At 37.9% G+C, this 17,640-nt stretch overlaps 1 protein-coding gene across 9 annotated transcripts in view; it reads left to right on the top strand.

Annotated features, from left to right (window-relative positions):
* Braf (B-Raf proto-oncogene, serine/threonine kinase) overlaps positions 1-17,640 on the top strand; it is a 124,473-nt gene that overhangs the window by 25,888 nt on the left and 80,945 nt on the right. For all 9 annotated transcript variants that reach the window (XM_021190437.1, XM_029534215.1, XM_029534214.1 and 6 more), the window contains exon 2: positions 12,330-12,431. In XM_021190437.1, coding sequence (XP_021046096.1) covers positions 12,330-12,431 — 102 coding nt within the window. The remainder of the gene's footprint in view (positions 1-12,329; positions 12,432-17,640) is intronic.

Raw genomic sequence — 17,640 nt, 5'->3', positions numbered from 1 at the left:
ATTTAAAAATAACATTTACATGTATAAGTAATGGTTATTTTATGTAGTTACATTACATTAATTAATTAATACATTAGCTAGGGCCTTCCATATGTAGTCATAAATAACAGTGGTCATCTTTGTTTTTCTTTTCTTAGAAATGTATCTTTGGGCTGGAGAGATGATGGCTCAGTGGTTAAGAGTACTGGATGCTCTTCTAGAAGACTTGGGCTCAATTCTCAGTATCCATATGGCAGCTCACAACTGTCTGTAACTCCAATTCCAGGGGCTCCAGTACACCAGGCATGCATGTGGTGCACATATCTGTACATGCAGGCAAAATACTCATACATGTAAAATAAATAAATCTTTAAATAGTGACTTATTGTAAATTTCTTATAGATATTCTATGTGAAGTTTTAGAATGTTTCTTGATTTGTAGTTTGCTGTGAAGTTTTTCTGAATCATCATATGAGTATTGAAATTTTCTATACCACCCATTGTACTAAGGTGATCATATTACCTGTTGATGTAAGTGATTCATTATTAGGCATCCTATTTTGACTAACTCTTGGGTTACTAGATATATTTTATTGCATTATTTCTAACTTATTTTGAAAGAGAGAAAGCTCTTGCAGAAGGAGAAAAGAGAAGAGAAAAAGTGGAAAGACCAAAATGTCTGGATTATATATAAAAAAGCCTCAAGGTGGGAGAAGGACAACCCAGTCCCTGGGCTGGAATATCATTGTTGTAGGCATGATATTCCAGGTGGGGACTGAGATGCTTGGAGAACCTGGAGGCCAGGTATGTAAGATATGCACCTCAGCTGTATGTTCCTTTGTTCCAGGGTCTGAAACCCAACAATTAGAGCTGATAAGTCTTTCAGATCTATCTATATCTTGTACAGTTTTATTTTAGACTAGAGAAATGTTTCTGTTTCTCTATCTCTCTGTCTCTGTCTCTGTCTCTCTCTCTCTCTCTCTGTCTTTGTCTCTCTTTCTCTGTCTCTGTCTCTCTCTGTCTCTCTCTCTGTGTCTCTCTCTCTGTCTCTCTCTGTCTCTCTGTCTCTCTCTGTCTCTCTCTTTCTCTGTCTCTGTCTCTCTCTGTCTCTCTCTCTGTCTCTGTCTCTCTGTCTCTGTCTCTGTCTCTGTCTCTCTCTCTCTCTCTCTCTCTCTCTCTCTCAGATTGAGTGTCACTATATTGGTCTGTCTGTCTGTCCTGGAACTCAGTATGTAGACCAGCCTGGCCTTAAACTCACAGAAATGTTCCTCTCCTGCATTCTCCAACTTTATATTTCTTGACTGTTCAGTGGGCTTTAAAAGTAACCTCTGAGACTTCACTTTTCTTTCAACTCTTTATGATGATTTTTAGTATAGGTTTTTTCCCCCAAGGCATATTTTTATGTGTGTGCATTTGAGACAGACAGACAGACAGACACAAAGATACAGAGAGTGTGCATGTGCACTAATTTGCCAGAAGGCAGGCACATTATGATGCAGAGGCTGTGGAGGAGCACTGCTTACTGGCTTGCTCAGCTTGCTTTGTTATAATATCCAGGACTGCCAACCCAAAAGGGGCAGAGCCACAGTGAACTAGGCCCTCCCACATCAGTCAAGATTATGTACTATATAGGCTTGCCCATATGCCAGTATGGTAGGAGTGTTTTCCCAGTTAAGGTTCCTTTTCCAGAATGACTCTAGCTGTAGCTTGTGTCCAGTTGACAGAGAAATAGCAAGTACAGGCAGTTGTGAGTCCCCTAGTGTTGGCACTGGGAACCCAACAAGTCCTGGAAAAGTAATAAGTACTCCTAACTGTAGAGCTATCCCGCCAGCCCCAAATTAAAGAGAAGAAAAGGTGTGTGTGTGTGTGTGTGTGTGTGTGTGTAGGTGTGTAGGAGAGAGAGAGAGAGAGAGAGAGAGAGAGAGAGAGAGAGAGAGAGAGAAGAGAGAAGAGAGATCACATGCTATGACACATTGACACATATTTGAAGGTCAAAAGGATTATTTGACTAGCAAATATGGTTTCTCCTTCCACCATGTGGGTTATGTGGGTTCCAGGGATTGAACCCAAGTCATCAAAGTTTTGCAAAGAGTGACTTTATGCTCAGAGCTTTTTGAAATAACTTTCTTCTGCTGCCAATAATTTTGGGCCAGAAGGATGATGAGCCCACCCAAGGAAGACATGGTGAGGCTTCTTGTGAGCGTGACTTTCAATAGAGACTTGTTTAATGATTGATGCTTATTCTCAGTCTACTCAGCTGACTAACTTTCTTTTCTGTTACTCTCAGCATTCATTCTTACTAAGGACAGGTCACCACCAGAGCTGTACTCTTCCATCCTCTTCTGCCAACCCTCAGTCTTTCATTCAGTGTTTCCTCAGGTAGTACTGGCCCCACAGGGAAGCATTTGGAAATATTTGATTGTCATGAATGGGAGCTACTACACAAAGTCAGGGAATGCCATGCACTGTAACTCCTTCATGGCAAGAGTTACCCACTTCAAAGTGATGCTTACATTCTCCATGAAGAACCTTAAACGTTGAACTCAAAAATGTTCTTGACGTCTATCATCCATCTATTTTTGAGGCAAGGTTTTACTTTATAGTCTAGTCTGACTTTGAGCTCATGATCTCTGTCTCAGTCTTGAGAGTTCTGGGATTGGAGGCCTATACCACCATATCAGACTTCTGAATTTATTAACTTTAAAAAATGGTGTTGTGCATGTGGGCACATTACTGTTGGGAGGGGGGCAAGCCATGTGGAAGTCAGACGACAACGTTGTAGAATTAGTTCACACTTTCCACCTTTCTGTTGGTCCCAGGGATTGAACTCGGGTCCCCAGGCTTTCACAGCAAGAGCCTTTACCCTTTGAGCTATCTGACCAGCCCTGTTAACTTCGTATTTATTCTTTAAAGTTTAGTTCTGAGGCAGTGAGGTGGCTTATTGGGCCAAGTCACTTGCTGCCAAGCCTGACGACCTGAGTTCAGTCTCTGGGTCCAGAAAGAGAAAACAGACTCTGGAAATTTGTCCTCTGATTTTCCCCAAAAATTATAAATAAACAAATATAAATAATGATAGTAAAGTAATAATTATTTAGTTCTAGCCGGTCGTGATGTCATGCCTCTGTGATCTCAGCACTCAGAAGCAGAGGCTAGCAGAGCTCGGAGTTTTGAGGCTGGCATGGTTTACATAACAAGTTCTAGCCAGTCACAGCTACATAATGAAGTCCTGTTTTAAAAAAGCAAAAACAACAGCAAAAAAACTTTGGTTATCTTTTCCAGATGTATTAATCTTTTGGTCTCTTCTCCTCTCCTTCCCCTTCTCCCACCCCACATTCTTCCTGTCTGCTTGGTACATCCTAACATTTTTATGTATATCTATATTACTTGAAGTAACTATCTTGTAGTGTTCTTGATTAAGACACTATACCTGTACCTTACTGTGAGCTCAAATCATTGAGGCAGAGACATTTTGTATTCTTGGTCCATAGTATGTCTTTTTTTTTTTTTAAATAATGTGTCCCACAAATAAGTAAGTATGTAAGTTATACAAACAGAAGTGAGGTGTGGCTCTTTTTTTTTAAAAGATTTTATATATATTATAAAATCTGCCTTCAGACATAGCAGAAGAGGGCATCACATCTCATTACAGACGGTTGTGAGTCACCATGTGGTTGCTGGGATTTGAACTCAGGACCTCTGGAAGAGCAGTCAGTACTCTTAACCACTGAGCCATCTCTCCAGCCCCCAAGGTGTAGCTCTTAAAAGCCCTGCTTTCTTAGAGTCCATTAATAATCTTGTGCAGGTATAGTTGTGGGAAATAATGAAGGACTCACTTTCCACACACACTGTATTAGTTACTTTCCTCATTGCTGTTATTTAATGCCTAACAGAAGCAATTTAAGGCTGTGATATAGTAGTGCATGCCTTCAATTCCAGCACTTGGGAGGCAAAGAAAGGCACACATCTCTGAGTTCAAGGACAACATGGTCTATATAGTGAGTTCCAGGACAGCCAGGGCTATATTGAGATACCCTACCTCAACAACAACAATAACAACAACAACAACAACAAATAAATAAATAAACCCCCAAAACAAACAACAGAATCAACTTAAGAAAAGGTTTTATTTTGGCTCACAGTTTTGCCAACAGTCCTCCTGGAACAGGCTTGGTGGCAGGAGCTTGAGGGAACTGGTCTCATTGCATGTGTGGTCAGCATGCAGAAACTAAGAAATGCTGGAATTCAGCTTTCTTTCTCCTTTTTACTCCAGGTTCCCTTTTGATTATTCCACAAATCAACATTCTATGACCTTAGCCCCTTGATGCTTACAAGAAGACAGCAAGCATATTTTTAAAAAACAAGGCAAATGAATACAGAGATCTAATTGTCTTTGTAAGCACAGACAATGAACTAGCTGGGTGGGATCTGGCTCTGAGATCAGCATTCCTGCTACATCTGGGGCTAAACTAGCTCTGTTCTAGGCTGCCCTTGAGTTCAGGAATCTGCCTGCCTTTGTAAGCACAAATGTAAAAAAAGTCCCAGGGTGGGATCTTTCTCTGAGATCACCACTTCCCAAATGGCTTTATCTCCTTCCTTAATATCGTTCTGACAAGCTGGCTCATAGTGCAGCTGCCTATTTTCTTTTAGGTCCATGGATCCCCTCATATATTCCATATTGCATTCTTATATTGTGCATAGGTGAGAAATTATACATTCTTGAACTCATGTTTTCAGAGTTTTTTTCTCACTATCCTGAAGGTCACAGCACTTATCATTTTGCCAAGGACATAGACATATCCTCACCTCCCAGACTAGTGCTGTCTCTGATTATTATGTAGTCATTAATCTTGGCAGAGAGGACATTCCCTATAACCTTGGCAGGAGAACATCTCTTGAAGAAGGAACATAAAGAAATTATGTACATTATTATGCAAACAGGTCTCATGCCTGGCAACCCATGAACACTCCTGGAGGCCCATGCCCTGCTGGCTCTGTTCCAGGAGGAAAACCATGTCCCTCTGTACCTTTTAGGCCATGTTGGACTCTGCATCATAGAGCTGCAGAAATCTTAATACCCAGAAATGTTTTACAGTGATAATGTGTCAGCTTCATTTTATTGTTAGTCAGATTGATGAATTGAGTGTTTAATTCAGTTGTATTTCAGTTTTTAACTTCTTTTCTGCTAAATACTGAGAATCTCTCAAATTAGGTCTATGAATGTGTTATGCATGTAACACATGAATAAAGATTGATATGTCAAAAAACCTTAGAGGAGGGACAGTAGAAACTGGATGATGTGACAGACTAACTTCTCCAGGGTCATACAGTTAAGTGACAAAACCGGAATTAGAGGTTTACAGCCTGTGCACTTATATACCAAATACTAAGTTTTTCTCAACAACTCTTGAGAGGTAGATATTATAAATTCTGTTTTGTGGGTGAAGTTTGTTTTAAAGGTTATACAACTGGCCTGGGGCACACTGCATATGTTCATGTTTCTCTGATAAACTAACCCCAAGTGAGATTTAAACTATTTGAAGAAGCTGTGGTTTATTTGTGTAATCAACTGTGAAAAGCTGATTCTTCTTAATGGTATATATTAGTCCAGTACTAAAAAATTTATTTAGCCAGCTAACATCTCTGCAAAAGAGTATCTCAACTTGAGAATATTCCGCTATGTAGATCACAACTGTGACCAGTACATTGTAATCTATTGTTGCAGCCATAATATTTAAAAAATAATTTTTTTGCTCTTTGAATTGAAATTGACCTAATAAAGTTATGTTGGTTGTCCAACTAAAAATATATTTTGTTATTAGGTTAAATGTCAGTCATATTTAATGGAAAATCATTGACCCTGAGAATTTAGAATGTTCACTTTACAGTTTTAATGTTTTATGTGTAAGTCTGTGTTTGCATTTCCTTTTCTTCATTTTGTTTTGGCTTTTGAGACAGGATTTCTCTGTATAGACCTGACTATCCTGGAACTAGCTTTGTAGACTAGGCTGGCCTTGAACTCAGAGATCACCTGCCTTTGCCTCCCAAGTGCTGGGATTGAAGGCGTGCGCCACCATGCTTGACTTCTGTCTTTCTTTTTTACAATGACCTGATTTATCAGCCAGCAGACATAACTGACTGACTGACTGAGGGGCTTCTTTTGCATTCACGTGAGTGGTGGGCTTCTGATGACTTATTTTTGAGGTTGGGATTATAATTTCTCTTAATAGTCTCAGTTATCTAAATGCAGAGCTGAAGTACTACACAAAATGTTTTTACAGTTCCCCTTTTGGAATACTTGCTTACTCTCTGAACCTTGGCTTCTTCTTTGGTGCATTACAAGTTTGTAAAAATAATAAATCTATCAACAGAAGTTCAGACTCTTACTTTTATTTTTGCTGCTTATTGTAGTGTTCTTTAATGCACTTGCCTCCCTTTTGTATCCTTATGACTTATTAGTTAACCTAAGCATTATTGCCAGAGTAAATAGTATAAAATATAATCCTGACCAGATCAAAAGCCACTTTATAACAGTAGAAGATTGCATTAAATATTCTTATTGTATGTGCTTGTGCTTACATGTTGTCTCTGCAATAAGATGGCCATAAAATACATTACAAAAAAAAATATACATATACACATATGGATTTGAAATTGTGATACATTCCAAAAGAGAGATCAATGAAGATTCAGTATAGATTGAGAGAAGGCCCTCTTAGGAAGCCGGAGTTAATTTTTTTTTTTGCTTAATTTGGTAAGCTGCTGAGGGAAGAGTGTTCCAGGGATAAGGAATAGCATGTATGAATTGTGTGGGGATAAGAGATGAAGGGAACGGTACCTGATGAGACAGAATGAAACAGGTCTTCAGGTTAAGAAGTATGGGGATCTACTAAACTCTTTAAGCAAGGGAAGTAAAGTGGTGAGATGTGTTCTAGGGATTTCCTTCTGACCAGACAATGGAGGAATGATAGCATGGAACTAAGTCTAAAGAAATGGGTGAACTGATACCTTTGTAAGTATTTTAGAGAGAGAAATGATAATAGGTTTTTTTGTTTTAAACTAATGGCATGAATCAAGGTAACCCAGAAAATGATTGGTTGTCTCAATTAAAAAAGAAATCTAGATTTAGAATAAGTAGTGCTGGGGAGATAGCCCAGTGATTTAGCATAGTAGTTGCTTTTTCAGTTCCTAGCACCAACATCAGATGGTTTACATTGCCTGCACCTCCAGTTCCAGTTCTACATGCATACATGAAAGCATACATACATATGGATAAAAAGAATAAACTAAAAAATTTAGTTACATAGCTCTTTTACCCGCATGTATGTGTGTACCACTTGAATGCTTGGTGCCCACGGAGGCCAGGAGAGGAGGCTGGATTCCTGGAACTGGAGTTACAGGTAGCTGTTAGCTGTCATGTGGGTTTTGGAATCAAACCTGGCTCTTCTAGAAGAGCAGCTGATGTTCTTAACTGCTAAGCAAACTCTCAAAACAAAATCTTTCTTCAGACAAGATTTGGAAGCCAGATGTGGTGGCACATGCCTTTCATACTAGCGCACAAGCAGAGACAGGCAGATCTCTATTAGTTTGAGGTCTGCCTGATCTATATATACATCAAGCTCCAAGCCAGTCAAGGCTACAGACAAACAAAAACCAAAACAACATCGACAAAACATAAAAAAATAAGAACCCAAACAAGGGCCAGAAGATTGAATCTAGTTGCTTTAGATTTGCTATTTGGTTCCTTAAAATTGTATGAATTTTGGGTGTTGTTGCTTATATAAAGCATATTGTTTTTATCTTTATTTACTACATTGCAAGAAAAATAAAGAATAAGTAATGTATAGAATATTTTGACTTAGGAAACTCTGATAGAGATTTCACTGAATCTGTATATTGCTTTTGATAGAATGGCCATGTTCACCATATTAATATTAATTCTACCAATCCATGGAGATCTTTCTGCCTAGTTGCTTCAACTTCTTTTTTCACTGTCAAGTTTTTAATATACAAGTCTCTCACTTCTTTGAATGTCCTCATTGTCTGTTGTAATATGCTACTTTCATCTCTAATTTTATTGCTCTGAAACTCTCTTCTCCCCCCTGTTAATTTGGCTAGAGGGTGGGTGGTCTGGTCAGGCAAGCACTTTACTCCAGAGCTATATCCTGAAGCAAATTCAAAATTTATTTTGGATGCTGGTTAAATAAATGTGTACACAAAAAACACAATTTTACCCTTTTGACTTTTACTTTTTCTTTCAATATTTTAAATTTGTGATATGTATTAACACTTCTGAGATATTAAGAGATTTTTTTTTAATTTCTAACCTATCATATGATAAATGTTCTGTATCTCAGCATGTTCTTATCAATTAAATCCTTACCTGAAGTTGGGGAGATTAAGTCTGAATTTCACTGTAAAATCGTCCAACTGTGTGCATCAACTATTCACTTTGCTTGGTGGTAACTGGCTGCTTAGCACCTGCCAGCCTTTGAGATGAGATGAGACGGCCCCATCACCCCGTTGCTCCAGGGAGGGAGGTGGGGAACCATCCACTCTGCTGCTTCCTTTGGGTTAACCTCTGGCTAATTGTTAACTTCTTTACATGTTTATTGGCCTAGTTATGTTTTCCATCTTTGCTGAGATGATTTTGGCAACATACTTAAATTTTTACAAAAATATCTATGTCAAGTATATTTTGAATTTGTTGAGTTAAAATTATTTATAATACTTTTCCTGTCATAAGACTTACTCTTAAGGTAGGCAGCAGTTACTTTACCTTTGCGATTCCTGGGCTACATTTTTACTGTGGTTTATTAAAACTTTTTTTTTTTTTTCCAAATCAGGGTTTCTCTGTGCAGCTGTAACCTCTGTAAACCAGGCTGGCTTCAAACTCTCAGAGTTCCACGTCTCTGCCTCTGACTCCTGGGTGCTGGCATTAAAGGTGTGTGCCACCACCTCCAGTTGTTTACTGACACTTTAAAGGAACTCATTGATATTTTCTCTGAGAAATTAATAAGTCACAGAAATTCTCTCATGGTTCTGTCTTTTTTGCTTTAGCTGTACTCAGGCAAGCAAATACTGATAGGAACCTTATTTAGAAGGTACAGTAGAGCCTCTCCCCCAGAACCTGAGGCAAAGGGGAGTCTCTCTAAAGGTTTGGACATAGAACTATGTCTGAGAGCTTCAGATGACAGAATTGCCTGGAACCTGGGACCTCTGCAGTCAGGTTGTTAGTTACGAAGACAGGAGGCATCTAAAGAGTTAAGTATAGAACCTGGGTTTTCCTTTAAAGTTTTAAAGTATCATAAAATTTTGTTTCTGTTTTGTTCAATAGAACTTCACATTTTATTTATTTTTATGCTGTTCATTTTAACTTTTGAGACATGTCTCTTTCTGGGTTGCTAAAGCAAGTCCTGAATTCCTGGGTTCAAATTTTCCACACACCCTAAGTAGGACTATAGGACTATAGGAATGAACCACCTGCAATGTCTGTCTTTTTTCTACTTTTAACTTTCTTTTTAAAATAAATCTTTAAAAAAACCTGCACATTTTAATATAAAAGATTACTAGCTTCTGTTTTAAAAAATATTTATTCTGTGTGTGTGTGTGTGTGTGTGTGTGTGTGTGTTCATGTGCACACACACATCTATATACAAGTTTCTAGCCAATTCTCCCATCTTGCCATAGAAGTGTTGGGGTTACAGACAGGAACCTCTCGGCATGAATTCTGGGACTGAATTCATGTAGTCAGTATAGCAAGCATTTCCCTAGAGCAGGCCCCAAGCTATCTCTCCAGCCTTAACTTCATAGTTTTAAAACTAAGAAAGCTACCTTAAAAGGTTTAATAGAATTAGACCTTTTACAGATTGCAGAATAACTTAGGTTCTTCTTCACGGTCATAACTCTCCTTTGTGTCAGTCCTGTGTAATTCTTGTGAAGGGATGCCATTCAGATACTCAGCATCTATTGTCTCCTGTGCTCTCTTGACAAGAAGAAAGTCTTTGGTGATCTCTCTTTTCATCTCTATTATGGACAATTTTAAATCATATATAGTATATAGTCCTTGCTTGCCAGCTTTTTTTCACTTAGTACAGCATATTCAAGGTTAATTTATGTTATGTTATAGTACATATTTATAGTAGATGAACATTTGGGTTGTTCTCATTAGGGATCTGAGTTCAGGCTCTCATACTTGCATGGCAAGCACTTTACCAACTGAACCGCTCCCTCAGCTCCTCAGCTCTTGTTAAGATAAGGTCTCATGTATCCCAGTCTGTCCCTGAACTTGCTATATAGCTGAGGTTGGGATTACAGGCATGCATAACAATGTCCATCTTGTTTTCACATTTTGACTATTAGGAATATTACTGTTAGGAGCATTCGTGTTTTTTTTAATGTGTTTTGTTGCATATTTCTGTACAGTATATTTTCTGTTATATAATAAACCACCCTAAAGCTTAGCACTTAAAATAAACATTATTATTTTCAGTTGTGAAATCATCCTCTTGTGAATTACACTAATATTGGCTGAGTTCAAATCATTTATCTGTGACCAGTTAGTGGTTCTAGATAGCTTACTATTCTAGACTCACGTATGTGGCACAATGTGCTAATAGGCCAGCGGAGGCATGTTCTTAGAGCAGAGCAGACCGGAGGTGAAAGGGCAAGCAAAGTTCACTTGTGCAAGATAGCAAGTAGTTCATATTTGCATTCCAATCCTCTGCTTGGGTCATGTTTGCCAATAACTTGCTGCAGGATACCACAAGAACAACCAACTCTCTGAAAAAGCCTAGGGTCAGAGTAGAAATAGGACTTGCAAAGTTACAGACTAAAAGGTGTGCCTATTAGAAAACCATTAGCTGGGGGCATAAACGCAATCAGCCCATCACACATGAAGCAGTCGTTTCCCTTTATTAATGCTTTTTCACTTTTTCCTCCTCCATGTTACTGCCTTTCTCCCTCAGATGTGCCTTTGTGCTTACTCCCTTTCCTTCAGACCTTTACATTAACAGCCCTCCGTATCCTGATCTCAAGCTCACCTACTTGTTTGTTTATTATATATGTATGTATGTTGGTCTTTTAATCACAATCTGACATGTTATATTTGGTTTTTTGGTTTTTTTTTTTCTTTTTGAGACAGGGTTTCTCTGTATAGCCCTGGCTGTCCTGGAACTCACTTTGTAGACCAGGTTGGCCTCGAACTCAGAAATCCGCCTGCATCTGCCTCCTGAGTGTGGGGATTAAAGGCGTGTGCCACCACACCCGGCTTGTTATATTTGTTTAATGCTTGACTTTATGTAGCAATATGATCCATGAGATCAAGGACTAAAACCAAGACATGCATTGGATTGTTGAGAGGAGTTGTTAAAGTAGTTAAATAAACTAATAGAGACAAGTGTATAAACTGCCTGTTATAAACTAAGTGTTGCATCAAGTTGATATTTTATGTATGGCACAATATTCTTAGCACCTACTTGTTATTGAAATGTACAGAGCAAGTTAAATGGAGAACTGGAGAGATTTTAGTATTAGAATTACAAAAATCTAAAAAACTTATTTTGGGGGTGGGGGGATGAAAAACCACATATAGTAAATGAGCCAGATACTATTTTCTTTACATTTGCTTATTTAATTACAAACACGCACACACGCACGCACGTGTGTGTATGTGTGTGTGTGTGTGTAATTTGCCTGTGGATGGTTGTGAGCCACCATGATGTGGGTGCTTGGAACTGAACCTGGATCCTCTGCAAAAACAGCAAGTGCTCTTCTAACCACTGAGCCATCTTCCCAGACCCGAGGTACTATTTTTCTATTAAATATAGTAACATTATATCTGTAAAATATTCATAGAGCATGAAGTGCTCCCTCTAAAACATTATTTCAGAATTTTGAGCATACATTTCACTCTACCTGTCTCAGCCTTGTCCTCAACACCCACTTGTTACCATTCCTCGTCCAGTTATTTTGTTTGCTCATTGTGATTTTTTGATTTGTTGGGTTTTCATTGTCTTTTGAGTGCTGCTTTTAGTATTTGTGAGTAAAAGACTAAATAAACTGATTATAGTAGAACTCTGCAGTTCTGTAAGTCTAGGCCACTTTTCTAAGTGGAGTCTTCTTGTAGACTCTGCCAGGTGAGTGCTGTGTATTCTTCTAGGGTGCAAGAACTATAGATGGGGATACATTACTAAATGGAAAAGAGTTAATACAGTTACTTATAATCGTGAAACCCCAATAAATTGTCTAAAACCCTGAAAATACTGATAGTTACTGCATTCTATTTGTCTACATTAAAATATTTTTAATTCCTATGCTAAGTGATCCTTATTTATATTCTTTTACTTTTTTAGGTATGGAATATCAAGCAAATGATTAAGTTGACACAGGAGCATATAGAGGCCCTTTTGGACAAATTTGGTGGAGAGCATAACCCACCATCAATATACCTGGAGGTAAGTTTTGAGTATTACATTATGGTAATTTTGAGGGAAAATGTATTAAAATGTTTTATAGTCATAGTCATTGGAAGAATTTACTTTGTCTTTTTTTTTTTTTTTCCTTAGTCTTGTTTTCATTCACTTGTTGCAATCTGCATGTATTAGTTTTATTTGGAAAATGTCAAAACTGAGAGGAATGTCTACTATAAACTTCAAAATACTGCCTGAATTTTTTAAAAAAAAGAATTGTTAAAAAGAGAGAAAGAAAAAGCACACTGTTTTGGTAGTCAGCAGAATGAGTTACCATCTTGGGAAATTTGGGTGGTTTTGTAAAATACCTCTTTTAGAATATGTACCCCAGAGTTGTTTTCTCCTCTCTCATAGATACAGTTTATAATCTTGGAATGGCCCAACACTGCTCAGTCTTGCTGCTTAGTGATGCCTTGAGACTTGTATCATCTGCCTTGAGTAAAGTTATAAATCTGTAGTTAGCCATTGTTCTTAATCCTGTGAGACAGTAGGAACTATATAGTCACAGATAGGCCTTCTTGCCCTTAGTTTCCTTCTAAAAGTCAGTCCATCCTTAAGAAGCAGGCTCTTGTGGACTTGACAAGACTGCTTTACCACACTTTCCACTGCCTTTCTCCAATAGCTCTTGCTCAGCTGTAATTGCATGATGGTATGTGTTGCTAGTCCCAGCATTTACAAGTCAGAGGCAGACAGAGGTCTGAGATTTTGAGGTCAACCTGGGCTACACAGTAAGTTCTAAGGCACCTAAGCTACACAGTGAGACTGCCTCAGAACAAAAAAATAAAACAAAGACTAAGTTAGCATCTGGCTTCAAATACTAGAGATTTTAAAACATGGTTTGAACAACTTGTAACTAAAATTTCTAATTTAGCAATCTACTTTTTTTTTAAAGAATTATTTATTTACTTTATGAGTATACTATAGCTGTCTTCAGACACACCAGAAGAGGGTATCAGATCCCATTACAGATGGTTGTGAGCCACCTTGTGGTTGCTGGGAACTGAACTTAGGACCTCTGGAAGATCAGTCAGTGCTCTTAACTGCTGAGCCATCTCTCCAGCCCCTTAATTATTTTTCAAAGAAAAATTAAGTCTTCATTATTTTATGAGAAAGTTAAGTTTGTGTTTATAAAACAAACCTTGGAACTTTGGAAACATCAACTAAACTGTTCTTCTCTTGTCTTCCTCATGACTTACTCTGGATCACACTGCTGCTTATGCTATAAAATGTAGGACTAGAATTCTATCTGTACTTTCAGTTGTGTAGTAGGAGCCAAGCAAAGAAGTAAGAAGTAGTCTTCGTAGAGTCTTAATGAAACTGCTCATTTTTGTTTATCAACTATACAACATAAGCAACAGTTTGTCTCTATCTATTGGGCACTTTCCCACATTTGAATCAATGAACATGTTATTTACAGTCATGATGGATTGCTTCAGCCAGACACATACTCTTCAGACATTTGAATACTTGAAAATTGATTGGTAAAAAGAAAAACATTTGGGCTTATTCTTAATCTATGCTCTGTACTATGTTAAATGCTTTTATTAATACTTACAATTACTTTTAGCAAACTCCTGCATAGGTATTTTTTTCTATTTGACGGACTAAATAGAGAGGTTAAGTAACTTACTTCAAGTCGTAGGTAACTACTGCTAAAGGGAGAAGCCAGATATCTAGCTTACAAACCTATGATACTTACCACTGCCTTATTCTACTACTTTGCTATCCTGTTGTGTCTCTGCCCTTGGGCTAGGCATTTCTAATTTCTTTATCTATCCTTTGTTGTACAAAATACATTTCTTCAAATGTATTCAATTGGATTGGTTTCTTTTTACAACTAGGCATACAAACTTGAATCATATGTTCAAAAAGTGTAATATCAGAGTAAAGTTTAATGGGTTATAAGTATGTGACAAAGTAATAGATTCCATATGTACTAATGACATATAACTATATTGAATATTTATGAAACATTTTAGAAAAAATTAGGATAGTATTATATGTAATAGTTTTAAGAACTGAGTTTATAGTTACAAAATAGTATAGTTCCTGAGATATGCTAAGGTTCTACAGTTAGGGATACTCACTGAATACCCTGTAATATTTATACTCTTTGCTGTGATATTTTAAAAAAAAAAATGTTTAAGAGCCAAAAATCTGTATCTTCAAACAGATTGTGCCTCAGAGCAGGGAGGGACTTATAGACAATGAACATAAAAAGGATTGAGAATATTATTAGTATTAATTAGCATTTGATACACTATGAAGAAGACTGACGGATGACAGGATGCTTGCCTGTGGAAAGCTAGCTGACCATCCCAAGGGAAAAGACTCAGACTAAACTTTGAAGGCCTTCAGTCAAAAGCCAGTGCTTCTGATGATTCCCAAGGTGTGCCATTCTTCAGGGTTTTAGGTTCACTCTTTAAGAATCCTTAACAGTTTTTTCCTAGAATAAAAGATACATTGAATTTACCACTTTAAAAAATAAATTTTTACGGTTGGAGAGAGAGCTCTGCAGTTAAGAGCTCTGGCTGCTCTTCCAGAGGCCCTGAGTTTAATTCCCAGCAACCACATGGTGTTACTACCACCTATAATGGATACCCTCTTCTGATGTGTCTGAAGACAGCAACAGTGTACTCATATACATAAAATAAATAAATTTAAAATAAATAAATAATTTTTTAGCAAATTCATTTTATTTTGAAACCATCAACACAGTCTAGAACTTTTCATCATTTAAGACTAATCTTTTTTTATTTTACATATCAACTACCAAATCCACATTTTCTTTTGATTATGATCTGTAATAACAACTACATAATCCTGTGTCTGTGAATTTGACTGTTTTAAAAGAATCACATCATTTGTCCTTTTGTGACTGGTTTATTTTACTTAGCATGTTTTCAAGGACTATACATGTTGCAACATGGATAGTACGTGTGTAAAAAGTCCCTTCCTTGCTAGGGGGAATCTTGTGTTAGAATGGTTGCCTATTTTTGGATGCTTTAATTGTGAAAAATGGTGAATGGCCATGGGTGAAAGATAATTGAATTCTTGCTTTCAAATTTTAAAACAAGTTTTAAAATTATTATTTATATACTTTCTGCACACATGCATGTGCACACGCATGCACACACACACACACACACACATACCCACACACACACCCCACTGCACATGTGGAAGTTAATAAACAACTGGGAGGAGTCAGTTCTTCGATCATCAGGGTTGGTGACTTTAAAATCTCTCATATTTGAAGCTAATGGTAACCTGATCATTTTTAATGTAGGTTTATCTTCTGCATAATTAACTAGTGATTACAGCTGAGCCAGCATTTATAGAAAAAGGCAGGGGAAGTGTGGTGAGCAGTTGCATTGTTGATCCTGAGCAAACTCGGGTCCTTAGGCTTGAACAGTTCTCGTGTCTTTGCACTTATACTCAGAATGGCAGAATCATACAGTGATTCTGTTTCATTATTCATACACCTTTTTATACTGTGCCTATACCATGTTACGTTCTTATTATCAACAAATGCACAAGGATTCTTCTCTCTCAGTAGCCTCACTGACACAGAACATTTTGTTTTGGCTTTGAAAATATCCATTTTAATGAATTTACAGTGATATTCTATTGTAGCTTTGCTTTGCATTTCCCCAGTGACTATGATGTTGAGATTGTTTTTAAATTTTATTTTTTATTTGGACATCCTCTTTGGAGAAATGTCTGTTAGCTCTTCAATTTTTAATTGAATTGCTTACATTTTAGTTACTTAGTTGCTATTTTAAAGTTAATGAATTTGTTTATTTTTTCATCATTCATTCATTCATTCATTCATATGTGTGGGCCAAAGGACAACTTTAAAGAATTTTTCTCTTTCCAACCATGGGGTTAAAACTTAGGTTATCAGCCAGGTGTGGTGGTGCACACCTTTAATCCCAGCACTTGGGAGGCAGAGGCAGGAGGATTTCTGAGTTTGAGGCCAGCCTGGTCTACAGAGTGAGTTCCAGGACAGCCAGGGCTACACAGAGAAACCCTGTCTCGAAAAACCAAAAAAAAAAAAAAAAAAAAAAACTTAGGTTGTCAGGACAGGGTTTATATTACAATTCCACAAAAGCAGAATGGAGGCATAGTGACAAAGCAAAACCAAACCCTAACAGTATAAAATTCTGTATGATGTCTGGGACTTGTCAAAGGAATAGACAGCTCAGCCCACCAGCTTTGCTGCCTCTTGAGCTGATTCCACTCCCTGTCTGCAACCCTCCTCGGCAGGAAGGTATCCCACAGCTCTGACAACATATCGGTCTCTCCAGTGCAGTTCAGGCTTCACTTTCGTTGCTTCACAATTGGAAATTTATTTTGTTTGTTAGTCTCTGGCTCACTCATTAACTACCACAGTCCTAAGGAGGAAAAGATGTGTTTGCCTCTGAAAATTATGTCCAGGATTTTTCTGGTTCTTTTTTTTTTTTTTTTCAAGACAGGGTTTCTCTGTATAGCCCTGGCTGTCCTGGAACTCACTTTGTAGATCAGGCTGACCTCGAACTCAGAAATCCGCCTGCCTTTGCCTTCCGAGTGCTGGGATTAAAGGCATGCGCCACCACGCCCAGCTCGGTTTTTCTGGTTCTTTAATTTTCCTGCTTATACTCAATGAGTTTGAATATCTTCTCCGTAGAAGCGCTAGATGCTTTAAAAATTGTTTCCGTATCTTTGTTTTATGGGCGCGTGCACTTATACAAATGTCTTTGCATAAATATATGCCATGTAGTGTATATGGAAGTCAGAACACTGAAGGAGTCAGCGCTGTCCTTTCATCATGAGGATCCCGAGCGCTGCCCTCTGCTTGTCGTGCTTGGTGGCATGCGCCGCTAAGTGCTGAGCCAGCTTGCTAGCTTGAGATGCTTTTCTCCTTGTCTTTATACCTGATATACGGTGTATGGAGTAAGAAGCAGAGAGAAAACTAAGGAGCCAGAATTTAGTATTCTCTTCAAAGGCAGCCCTAGTCCTGATACTTAGTAGGCAGATTCAGGCTGTGAGATTCACATCAGCCAGGACTACATAATTAAAATCCTCCCTCAAAAAAAAAAAAAAAAAAAAGGAAAGGGGCTGGCGAGATGGCTCAGCAGGTGAGAGCACTGACTACTCTTCCGAAGGTCCTGAGTTCAAATCCCAGCAACCACATGGTGGCTCACAACCACCC

The sequence above is a fragment of the Mus pahari genome, chromosome 2, assembly GCF_900095145.1.
Source record: "Mus pahari chromosome 2, PAHARI_EIJ_v1.1, whole genome shotgun sequence".
NCBI classification, from domain to species: Eukaryota; Metazoa; Chordata; class Mammalia; order Rodentia; family Muridae; genus Mus; species Mus pahari.
Note: the sequence above shows the minus strand (reverse complement) of the source record. Positions and strands in the feature narration are given on the sequence as shown.